Source organism: Adiantum capillus-veneris, chromosome 12 (assembly GCF_014529385.1).
Source record: "Adiantum capillus-veneris isolate H3 chromosome 12, ASM1452938v2, whole genome shotgun sequence".
In the NCBI taxonomy this organism is placed as follows: Eukaryota; Viridiplantae; Streptophyta; class Polypodiopsida; order Polypodiales; family Pteridaceae; genus Adiantum; species Adiantum capillus-veneris.
The window spans coordinates 156,505,929-156,517,735 of NC_140942.1; the positions used below are offsets into that span (position 1 = coordinate 156,505,929).

The following is an 11,807-nucleotide window of genomic DNA, read 5'->3' on the forward strand; positions in this document are numbered from 1 at the left end:
TTACGCCCGACAGACTGACGCCACAGGCCGAGGTAGTTCGACTGGCACGCGGATACGGGATGTTGCCATTACACCGAGCATTGGCAAACTTCGTTTGCAAAGACAGGGGTGTTCAGTGCACGCGAGTGACGTTCTACTCGGAATCCCTTGGTACCACAAGAACTACGCCGTGGTTGACTACTGGGCCGAGAAGCGACTTTGACAAATGAAGGGCTCAGTGATTGTACTTGATGAACTTCAATTTCTTTACTCAATTCTTTTGGGAAAGAAGTGAACGATGGATAAAGGGTGAATATGTTTTGACCTGAACAAAAGAACGCCAAGATTTTTTCCTCCACACTCATGCCGATTGCTTTTTAGAGGGCCTGAAGATCAGACCATTGACCTGATACCTAGAAGCACGTCACCGAACTGGCCACCTTACCGTGTGAGGCGAGTACAGAATGAAAAGATTATGAACCAAGTGAAAGACCTCTAGGAAAAGGGTCTTGTCCAGCCTAGTACTTCAGCGTATTGCTCTCCACTGTTGTTGGATTTGAAGAAAGACGGATCTTGGAGAATGTGCATCGATTATAGAGCTCTCAACAAAATCACCATCAAGAACAGATTTCCAATTCCTAGGATCGATGATATACTCGACAGGTTACAGGGATCCTCGTGCTTTAGCAGGATTGACCTGAAGAGAATGATATCATCAGATCCGAATCGCGCCGGAAGACGTCTGCAAGACAGCCTTTCGGACTACTTTTGGGTTATTTGAGTTTTTGGTGATGCCTTTTGGCTTAACCAATGCTCCTGCGACATTTGACCAAATGATGGACATGATTTTTTCAAGAGTCCAGGCTATTTGGCGGAGACTTTCTTTGATGATATCATTGTTTTCTCCAAGAATGAAGCAGAACACAGAGATCATCTGCTTTAGAGATACATTTTTTTGGGACACTTTGTCTCAGCAGCAGGAGTGCAAATGGATCCGGCCAAGATAGACACTATCTGTGATTGGCCCGATTTGAAGAATGTCCATGAAGTTGGAAGTTTCTTGGGACTGTGTTCGTACTACAGACGGTTCATTCGAAAGTTTGCAGAGGTTGCTTCCCCTTTGCATATCTTGATACAGAAAGGAGTCCCTTTTCTCGTGGGGATCCACACAGGTGACTGCCTTTCAGACATTGAAAGAGAAATTGACTACAGGACCAGATTTGACTTTGCCGGACTTGCAGAAGTCATTTGAAGTATATTGTGATGCTTGTGGTGGTAGCCTGGGTGCGGTCTTAATGCAAGAAGGCCATGTCATTGCTTACGAGAGCCGATTGTTCACTAGGCCGGAGATGACAACACAGATTTATGAGAAAGAGCTTTTGGCGGTTATCCATGCTCTTACTCAGTGGCGGCATTACCTACTCGGAGCAGATTTTACGGTCTTTACAGACCATCAGAGTTTGCGCTACTTCTTGTCACAGAAGCAGTTTTCGGAAAAGCAGATGCGGTGGGCGAACATCTTGTCACAGTTTCACTTCCAGATTGTCCATGAGCAGGGACAGAAGAATGTGGTGGCAGATGTTTTGTCTCGGAAGCCGTTGGTTCTGGCTATTTCCACGATACATTATAGGAGCTTCGAGGATATGGTCGACCAGTATGCCACAGATACAGATTTTGCAGATTTTTTTTCACACGGATACTGGATGGGGCAACAGTAGCAGGATACTCCATTCGGGAAGGCTACTTGATGTGAAAAACCATGTTGTGCGTTACACAGCCGTTGATGGAAAAGGTTATGACTGAATGCCACTGTCCACCTTTTATGGGTCACCACGGCATTGCTACCACCATGAAAGGGGTAGAGGGATACTTCTGTTGCCGAGACTCAAAGAGGATGTGGAAGAGTTTGTGCGCAGTTGCTTAGTATGCCAGAAGGTCAAGTTTGACAGGCATAAGGCACAAGGATTGTTACAGCCTTTACCCATACCCACCTGTCCCTGGGAAAGTATTGAAATGGATTTCAAATTTGATCTCCCGAGAACACAGAATGATCACGATGATTTTCCGATTACATGGCATGTCTGAGGCGATTGTCTCCGACAGAGACCCCAGATTTATGAGTTTGTTTTGGAAGGCAATTTGGGAGAACATTGGCACGCGGTTGCAGTTCTCGTCATCGTTCCACTTGCAGACTGACGGGCAATCTGAGATTGCCAATTCAGTGGTTTTAGATTTCTTGAAGTCTTGTATCTTGGATCAGAAGACTCAATGGGAAAGGAACTTACCTTTGGTGGGATTTGCCTACAATAACACGATACACTCTTCGACGGGGAAGACGCCATTTGAGATTGTTGAAAGTGCTGCGAAGGTTCCATCCTTCCTGAGCACGAAAGATTAGATATTTGAAGCGGATGAATATTCATGAGTTTTGGATATGGCTTTGGCCAAGGTTCGCGAGACTTTGCAGAAGTCTCAAGAACGATAGAAAAGGCAGCGGATCGCCATCGTCGCGACTTGAAATTGAAGGAGGATGATTGGGTGCTCTTACGTTTTGAGAAGGCACGCCTAAGAAAGAAAAAGGGAAAGGAGAGGCTTTTTCAAAAGCTTAGTATGCAATACTACGGACCTTTCTAGATTACTGAAAATGTCTCCTTCCGATTGAAACTTCCAGATACTTGGAGGTGATGTGCCTGATGATGGGGAGCCTGATGAGCAACCTGAAGTGGAAGAAAACGAGGAGACCCTTGTTCCTGAACAAATTTTGGCACATAGCGATACGAAGAAGGTAAAGTCTGAAGGCTGTTCTTGGTTAAGTTCAAGAACTATCCTGCATTTGATGCGAAGTGGATGGAGGAGGAGGACCTAGCAGATACTCCTTTTATTGTGAAACTTCAAACTTTACCTCGATGCTTTGGTTTAGCATAGTCTACTCCAAACGGAACCCAAAAATTCAGCTTGGCCGGAGATCTGGTGCAGTGGGATGCACAAGAGGGGAGTTCCTCCACTCCTTTGTCAACAGATGCCTTGATTTTGATACTAAAGTCACTGATGTCTCTTTGAGCTTCAGGGATACTGAGAGCTGACAGTATTCTGTTGGATGACTTTTTGAAATGGAATTCCTGATTATGATACTGATTTGTTCTTGACTTCTCTTAAGTGCAGGAACTGATAGACGAAATGACTGCAGCATTTTGTGATCTCGAATAGACATGGTTGCAATAGGGGTTAGTCAATCGAACATCGATGAATCATGAGGTCCCGATTGGACCTAGATGTGATTGCTAACTACATTGCCGATAAATCATGCTCTAAGATCCTAATGAATGTTGAATGTCCTGTGATGTTGTTTGATGTGACTGTTGATTTGGTACATGTGCTAGATGTGTGTCCCTAGTACGTAGGTACTAACAGTCAGTGTCTGCTAAGACGATTTATGGCTTTTGTTGGTTTTGTAGGTGTAATCGCGGTCGATTACAATGCTTTCAAGAGGGGGGTATGTCACAAAGTGATGACGTGGCTACCGACAGCAGAAACCCTAATTTCTGCCAGAAACCCTAAAAATCCTGCAAACCCTAATTTCTGCCAAAAACCCTAATTTTGCAGAAACCCTAATTTCTGGAAACCCCTAACTGCTGGCTGAAACCCTAAGTGGCTGGAAAACCTAAAATCTGGCGCCGGTGCCACGTGGCAGTAGGTACGGAATCCCGGAAATTGCATAGGCTGAAAAAAAAAAAAAAAAAGCTAGCGACGCAAATTGAAGCTTTTGGGCTTTTTTTTTTGGCTACGCTTTGGAAGATAGAGAGAGAGAAAGGCATTATTGCTTTATTTTGCTCTCATTGAGAGAGAGAGAGAGAGAGAGAGAGAGAGAGAGAAACTGCTTTTGACTGAAAGCTTTTGGGGCTCTGCTTTTGGGTATCCCTTGTAATCTTTAAATTAGTGGTTTAGGGCTAACTTCTCAGAGCATCTGGACGCAGAGTCTGAGAGTGAAACCCTAACCGCTCTCTTGTACTTTGATGATTGATTAATACAAAAAGAAATACCGAAAGGGGCGCCAGTCTTTGGGGCCAATATCTCTAGGCACGGAACACTGCCGTGCCAGTGGAAATCTATTGTGATCTGTGAATTGTTTGAAGTGGTTATTTGGTGCTGTCGCGATTGATTCTTGACTTGAGTGTCCAAGTCTGTTACAATACTCCTCAGATTTTGGAACTTTACCTTGAGGCTTTTGGTCCAGCTTCGACTATTCCAAGGTTCCCAATGATCAGCGAATTGAATCTGGTGCAGTGGGGACTGCACAAGAGGGGAGTTACTCGGCTCCTTTGTCACAGATTACTCAGATGGAATAAAGTCACTGACTTCCTTTGTGATTTCAGGGATACTGACTGGCTAACAGTATTTTGTTGTATGACTTTATGAAACAAGTACTTCGAAATGGGAATTCTTGAAATGAATCTGTTATATGTGCTCTCTCATGTGTGCATTATTTGAGTGCATTTGAAAGACGAAATGACTGCAACATTTCGGTCTTGTTCACCTAAGAGGTGATGTGGATATGATAGTAACAAGATTTAGTTAATCAAGACATTTGCGAGAGATCGGTGATATCTGGATGTGATTGTTAAATACGTTACAATAGATCATGATTCTCATCCAAGATCTCGACGGGGATAGTGATGTGAATGTGATTGAATGTTCAGTGTTTGTCGTCTTTGTGCAAGTGTTGGATATGTGTTGTCTAGTGTGTCAGTACTAAGAGTCGGTGGTCTACTGAACTAGTTTCTGGCTTATGTTGGTTTTGTAGGCATAATCGAGGGCGATAATAATTCTTTCAAGAGGGGGTTATGTCACAAAGTGATGACTTGGCATGGACAATTGGATACACTGATAGAGGGAGGTCCAAACCCTAGTGAAAGATACAGATAAAGTTATAACAACTTGCAGAACCAATTCTGAGAGGCCAAAAATGAAAGATTCCATTTTATAAGTTGTTCCAACGTATAGGGTCCTGTCCCATGGGGCCCAAGGGACAAATAAAACAAGGATCCCAATTTGCATAAGAATTGATGGCGTGGTAGCGCTGTACGAACATCCTGCAAATCGTGTTGGCTGCTGACGTGGCACCTGTACGGATTTCCGTGATTTGCGTTGGCAGCTTTTGGCGCTAGGCTTTGGGACCATATGCTTTTAGACTTGAAGCTTTTTATGTACACTGCTTTTGAAAGGCACAGACCCTCGGACATTCTACTTTGTGAAGCATCAATAATAAAGAAATACCGAAAGGGACACCAGTCTTTGGGGCCAATCTCTCTACGCGCGGAACTTCGCCGTGCTATGTCGTCTCTCTCTCAGTTTTGTTCAGTTTGTTAAGTTGTTTTCAGTTTCTCTCACGTGTTGCATCAGATTCTCGGCTCGGGGTGCCCAAGTCTATTACAGCTAGCTCCCCTACAAACGTTCATACGGACTGCTACGTGGTAGCATGTAAAACATGGGAAACTTTACTTTTTTTGCATCAGGTTTTTTTTTAATGTTGTGTCCAGCCTCTTTAACCTTAGTGTGCAAGTTGACAACTAGATGGTCATGCCACATCATCACACTCGTGGCAGACCATTGATTTAGCCAATCTATGCAAGCCGCAAAAGGTACCTCTTAAGTTGGGCTTACCCCAACAGGAATCTTACAATCTATGCGTCAATCTCACTTAGGTATCAAAAGCTTTGCGGAATTTCACAAAGCAGCAATAGGTACGGCGTCTATGTGCTCGACCCTCCTCAATGATAGCTCGAAGTGTAAATTTATGATCATGAATCGAACCTCTTGCTGTGCTTGGACACCCCTATGTCTCTGCTCAATGACTGAGCTCATGCTCAAGCAAAAAAGCATAAAACTTGGCCAATGTGTAGCCTATCATGATGGTACAATAGTTACTAGGGAGCATAGGATCCCTAACCTTCAATATCGGAACACTAGTGTTAGTGCTCCAGCACTCTGCAAAGCCCCTTTGCACATGGCTGTTGTAAACGTGTGCTAACAAAGGTGCCAGTCTTATCTCCAGCATGACATAAATTCTCGGTACCTAGCCCATCATGGTCATGTGATCTGCCTGTGTGTACTATTAATAGAATCATGTACTATGCTGACATTGAAGAACGTGGAAGACTCAGGTCCAAACCCTGGCGGCAACGGTAGGGGAGCCTGAGCTGGCACTGTACATAGACTAGCCACATATTGTCCACATGTGTGTGCAGTAGGAATGGGCGTAGGTGGGGGTGGGGTTTTTTTTGGGGCGTGGCGGTCTGATACCTCCCAAGGTGCCCTCAACAGGGTTGTCACCGTATGGTCGCATGCCAAAGTACAGTACAGTTTTGCACAGGAAAATACAGTGTATTACAATCTACAATGTATCATTCAGATTTGTATTGTGTGTTTTCTGAAAACCCTTTAGAACGATTAATTTTACACAGTACGGTCACAGAGGCCGTGTTTGAACTTTGTTTAATATGGGCCTTCGTACACCATACAAAAACTTCATGGCCCTCAATAGGGCAGCCCACGACCTTAAATACTAAAAGGCGGGGCATCGAATAAATCGCGAGGTGAAAGGTTACCACCTAAATGGTTGACTATCTCGTGACTGGGTTCATCCTGGAGATGGTGCATGGTGTCATGCAAGCACATTGCTGGAGGGTCAGCCTTAAAATTTATGAAGGTGTGGTGCCCTATTCTATACAAAGTCAACTATTTGCTGAGTCAGAAAGAGAGAACGATCTGTTTGTCTTTAAGAAGGGCAAAATTGCCTACAAGACCAACTTGGAGCAAAAACCTATCAGATGACGACCAGGTATGAGTGATAAAGAAGGAAGGTATCTAACTGTAGGGATTTTTAAAAATTCTGTTCAAAATGTGTAGCATCCACTCAATGGTGCTGGTGTTCTGAGTTTGAGACATAATAACCAGATATGGACTAAATGTATGGTTTGGAAAAGTTGCTGAATTGAAGTAAACTGATTGATAATAATGCATGCCATAGCATTTCTGGGACTCAAATTGCACATAATCCTGCAGATCTTTCCAGGTGCTCAAGTGGTTGGGGTAGACCTCTCACCTTATTTCTTATCCGTCGCCAATTTCTGGGTCAAAGAAAAGCAGAGTGAGGAGGTACGTTTCTATTGTTTAGTATTGATATTTGCATGATTGTATACTCTCTCTGTTAATCCATGAAATTGCAAGATAGAAATACAATTGCTACCCTACTGGCTAGTTGTGTTTGATTAATTTGATTTTCTTCATAGAAGGAGTGTAAGGGCATCCAGACACAAGTGGTTCAATGGTGCTTAAGCACCTCTGTGTAATGGGAAGAAAATCAGATTGAAGAGTCCAATTACAAGACGGTGATAGGATCTGAAACCACTGGTGACGCAGGCTACCATTATGATGGGCATACTTGACTGTGTTTGAAGAACTCTCTGTTCTTAACAAATGTATAAATTTATCTTGGTCTCTGAGAACCAATCTCCCTCTGCAGGAGCTGTAGTATGCACTTCAAGCTTCTTGTCTTTGGGTTTGGAAGAGTCTGCCTGAGAGTTGAAACACATGTATCAAATTTAGTAAGAAAATCCGTAGTCTCGCAGTGCGTATACGATTGAGGATCTTACATTCACTCTGTTATCCTTGTGGGTCTAGAATGCTAGTGAGTGGCGTTAAGAGAAGTCATTACTGCATTTTAGTTGCGAGTAACAAAGTTCTGGCTCTAATCTTATCCTTGCTTTAAAGAAAGGTGCCTTGGATTCCTCTACCTTGTATGGAAGCTAGGACCTAGGCCCATCTAGGCGCTTCCTTACTACTACTTTTCAAGCTAAAATTGAGTGTGGGTAGGCTCAATCAACATTGTGCAATTTCATTTGCTTCAGTGTCTGTATACGAACTAAAGAGTGGCTAGGCTCAATCAGGGATTGTACAAAGCTCATTGCCACATCATTTTAATCCAAATAGCGTGAATCCTGTATGCCAGGCTATCTTAAGGTCTTTTAGATTGTGTCCATGATGCTTACATGGAGAATACATGAAGTGAATGATTGGAAAAAACGTCTACTGCAATTAAAAACCCCGGATGCCCGCACAACTAAGAATAGGTGACTTGCTTAAATATAAAGAACTAAGCAAAAAAAAGTATGATGGCATAAAAATCTGGTGCAGTTCCCTTTACAAGAAGTCCCTCCACTTTCTGATACGCCAGTTCCAGAGGGAAATACTTCCTTTTCGAACCCTCTCCATAATCAAAGCATGCCATAGGGAAAAGCATTTGCTACATTTTTTCAAGTCGCACATGTTTATGTGGGCGCTTAAAATTTGTGGAGCGCATACGGCCCACTTAGTGCTCAACTTACTGATTCACTCGTTTGTAATTCAACTCTCTTTATTAAATTTGTAAAAACCTCTTACTTGGCATGGTTCCTAGGTTTGTTGGTTTTTTACATTAAGCTCTAAAGAGGGTCCATCCATTACAGAACCTCATTTCAGTTTATAGTTTGTTATAGAAATTACATATTTGCACTTCATCTTGTGTTTAGTGTCGTTGAATCAGTTTAAGTTGAGGAAAGTTTTACAGTCTTGTCCTCGATATAAATTACTTGCAAGGTGATTTTTTTATGAAAGTAGACAAACTTCATTCAAGTAAGTTTCTTCCATTTATTGTGGCCATCTCTTTTAATTAATGCATGTTCAAGTTATCGCTGTCCTTATTGCTTTCTAACTCATTACCGTAAATGGGTGCTTTTGTTTGGTTCAATGTCCTCTCTCTTGTAGGGTTATTTCTATGTCTTGATCGTGTGTTTTGTACTGTTTTGGTCCTCTTATAGTCCATAGTTCAGGACCTTTCTGACTGTACGAAGGTATTTTGTTGAGGTTCATCTTGCCCATATCCTTCACATCTGAAGCAATCCTCACTGCCCTACTAAGCACTCATATTTCTACGTGCCTGTCATCCCTTCGAGATGATACACTATTGATCCTGCCTGAATGACAGGCTCCAAAAGACTGTGATTCTTGTCCTTCTGAAGTTTCTTGTATCTTGGAGTAAAGGCTTGAGAAAGATAAGGCTTTGGTAAGGAAAGCTCTCCCGAAGCCTGAAGGTCATCGGCCGTGCATCTAGTCTAGAAGTCACGTAGCCCTCATGCCAAAGGCTCTCCTTGCACTCATGGATGTTCAACATTGGGTTGAATTTCAACTCCTCCACTCGTAATTATGGACACTTTGTGTCTTGGGATGCTTCAACAACTCTCATATTCATTTAGTGAAACCAGTGGATACGGTTGGAAGCCTTAAATCATCTAAGGCTAGGTCATTGCAAGCGCATTGTTACCTTTATTTAAAGAAATAGTTAAGTTGTAGATTTGATAATATGACTGGCTCCAGAATTCCCGAGACTTGATACACATTGCACTAGTCAGACAATCTGCCAATACTTTTCAATCCTAGTCCTGTGATTGTTTTCAAGGCAGAAGGCATCAATGAGATTTTAAAGGTCACACGGTATGCGATCAAAACTGAAATGTTATTTTAGCAGGAAAGAATAGGAGCAGTAGAGTTCTTGCATGCTGCTGGTGAAGACACGGGGCTTCCAAGTGGATCGTTAGACCTTGTGTCACTCAGTTTGGTTTGCCATGAACTTCCTCGCAGCGCCACGAAACAGGTAAAATTTTCTGCCAGCACTTAAAGATCTTCATATGTGCACAAACTTATCATAATTAGCATTGTTGCATTTGGCTTGAAAGATAATTGAAGAGGCACACCGGCTTCTTAAGCAAGGTGGTGCGCTAGCAATCATGGAGATGAACCCATACTCTCCACTTTTGCAGAAAATGGTCAACAACATCTTTGCATTTACTGCAGTAAGTCTTAAAAGTGATATGCAGGGTTGCACACTTTGTTGGCAAGTCAATTTAAGAGCAGTGTCATATTTAGTGATGTGGGATTGATTGTTTTTTATGACACCATGGATGCGCAGTTCAAGTCGACGGAACCTTATTTTGATGACTACAGAACCTTCTGCATAGAGAAGGCCATAGAAGAACGGGGTTTTCAATATCCTAGCCAATTGGAATGCTCTCCAAGGCACCGGACCATTGTGGCTCATAAAAAATAGTTCCTATATTTCTGGCTATCAAGGAGCTCTGCTCTACCCCACAAGATCGTTGCGGAAAAGACCTCCGTTCAGAGTCCCTTCTCTTCTTCTTAAATTTTGTGAACTTTGAGACAAAGCTGTAAGACAGCCTTGAAAACCCGTAGATAGAAGGGTGCTTGGAAAGACCAGTTTTCTGTTGCCTAGTTGCGTGAGCTCTTTCCAGCATATCATTGGGCAATGGTAATTGATATCCTGAAGGTGATGCTCAAGGGCCAGTTAAGGCAAAGCCCAAGACCCATGAGCTTGCTACTTTTTGCTGCCTTGTTTCAGTGGATGCAGTGCTTTCAAACACAAAACTTTGCTTACATGGCAGCTTTGACAATGTAACATGTATTCTTGGACTTCTTCATGCAAGTTTGGCAAGTAGAAGTAACTGGCTTCAAGTCGGAGATGATCTCAACCATGAAAATCTGTCGCAGCTGGCAAAGAAATACGGCGGGATGGCCCTTGAGATGTGCTATTTCTTTCAGTAGAGAATCTCAACTTTGCAAAAAGCTTGCAGAATCAATATTTTTGTGGAGATGTTTTCCTTTCTTATTCATAAAAGAGTCTCTTACTTAGAAAGGGTTGTTTTAATTGTATTGAAATCTACTATTTCCACGAGTGGTCGAAATACAATGGTATTGAAAGATTTTGTATTATTTTTATTTCCATAAGTGGTGAATTTATGTTAGAGAGAATCAAAGGTTACACCTGATTAGCCACAAAGGGCTAAATTGGATACATAGGGGGTGGGGGATGTAACATGGTGTACTGAAATCTACTATTTCCACGAGTGGTCGAAATACAATGGTATTGAAAGATTTTGTATTATTTTTATTTCCATAAGTGGTGAATTTATGTTAGAGAGAATCAAAGGTTACACCTGATTAGCCACAAAGGGCTAAATTGGATACATAGGGGGTGGGGGATGTAACATGGTGTACTGAAAGATTAGTCCTGTAAGTTTACATTAAAGTAATTAAGATAGTCAAAAGCTGTGCAACTAAAATCCTTGGATAGAAAGCTATTCAGAGGAAAACCCTCCCCTAAAGAGACTAGAAGCATGTTAGCAAAGCTAAAATTGCGAGGAGATAACCCATAATCGAAAGATAGCAGAGAGTGCACCAATTAACTTACCCATAATTGACAGCTTTTGAAAGATAGTAGAGAGTGCACCAATTAACTGAATGCTAGAACATAAAAAGGTCTATCTCTTTGGGCACAAACTTTATTCGTCAGCATTGACCAAACCAAATTGTCTTTTAAAAGGAGTGTAAAGAGGTAGGAACTAGGTAGGGCAAGGACAACTTTGATAGGAGGATTGTTGTTTGTAAACTTAGGATGAAGGCAAAAGCCTATGTTAGCATTGGCAAGGAAACAACACGAACATTTTACATGCAAGAATTGCAATTTTGATTTATTGGCACTACCTTTTGAGAGGAAGGCAGGGATTGTGTAAAAGGTTTTTGAGCTTGTGTTCAATGGACTTAAAGATAGCCAGACATGTGCTTCTCTCTCTCTCTCTCTCATAACGCCATCTCTCTCTCTCTTTACCATGCTTTCGTTTAGGGTTTGTTGTTGTATTTTAGGGTTCGCGACCTGTATTTTAGGGCTCGCGATTTTTTTTTTTTTTTTTGGGGGTTGTTGGACAGATCTGCGTTTTAGG

The 11,807-nt window shown here is 42.2% G+C and overlaps 1 protein-coding gene across 4 annotated transcripts in view; it reads left to right on the forward strand.

Annotated features, from left to right (window-relative positions):
- LOC147446736 (methyltransferase FFUJ_09178-like) overlaps positions 1–10,844 on the forward strand; it is a 52,107-nt gene extending 41,263 nt beyond the window's left edge. Inside the window, exons 4-7 of one of the 4 annotated variants that reach the window (XM_086525911.1) lie at positions 7,042–7,134; positions 9,539–9,667; positions 9,750–9,866; positions 9,983–10,844. In XM_086525911.1, the coding sequence (XP_086382037.1) occupies positions 7,042–7,134; positions 9,539–9,667; positions 9,750–9,866; positions 9,983–10,120 (477 nt within the window). In that variant the 3' untranslated portion in view covers positions 10,121–10,844. The remainder of the gene's footprint in view (positions 1–7,041; positions 7,135–9,538; positions 9,668–9,749; positions 9,867–9,982) is intronic. The other 3 variants (XM_086525912.1, XM_086525913.1, XM_086525914.1) reach the window with 3 other exon arrangements.
- Positions 10,845–11,807: the final 963 nt, after the last annotated feature.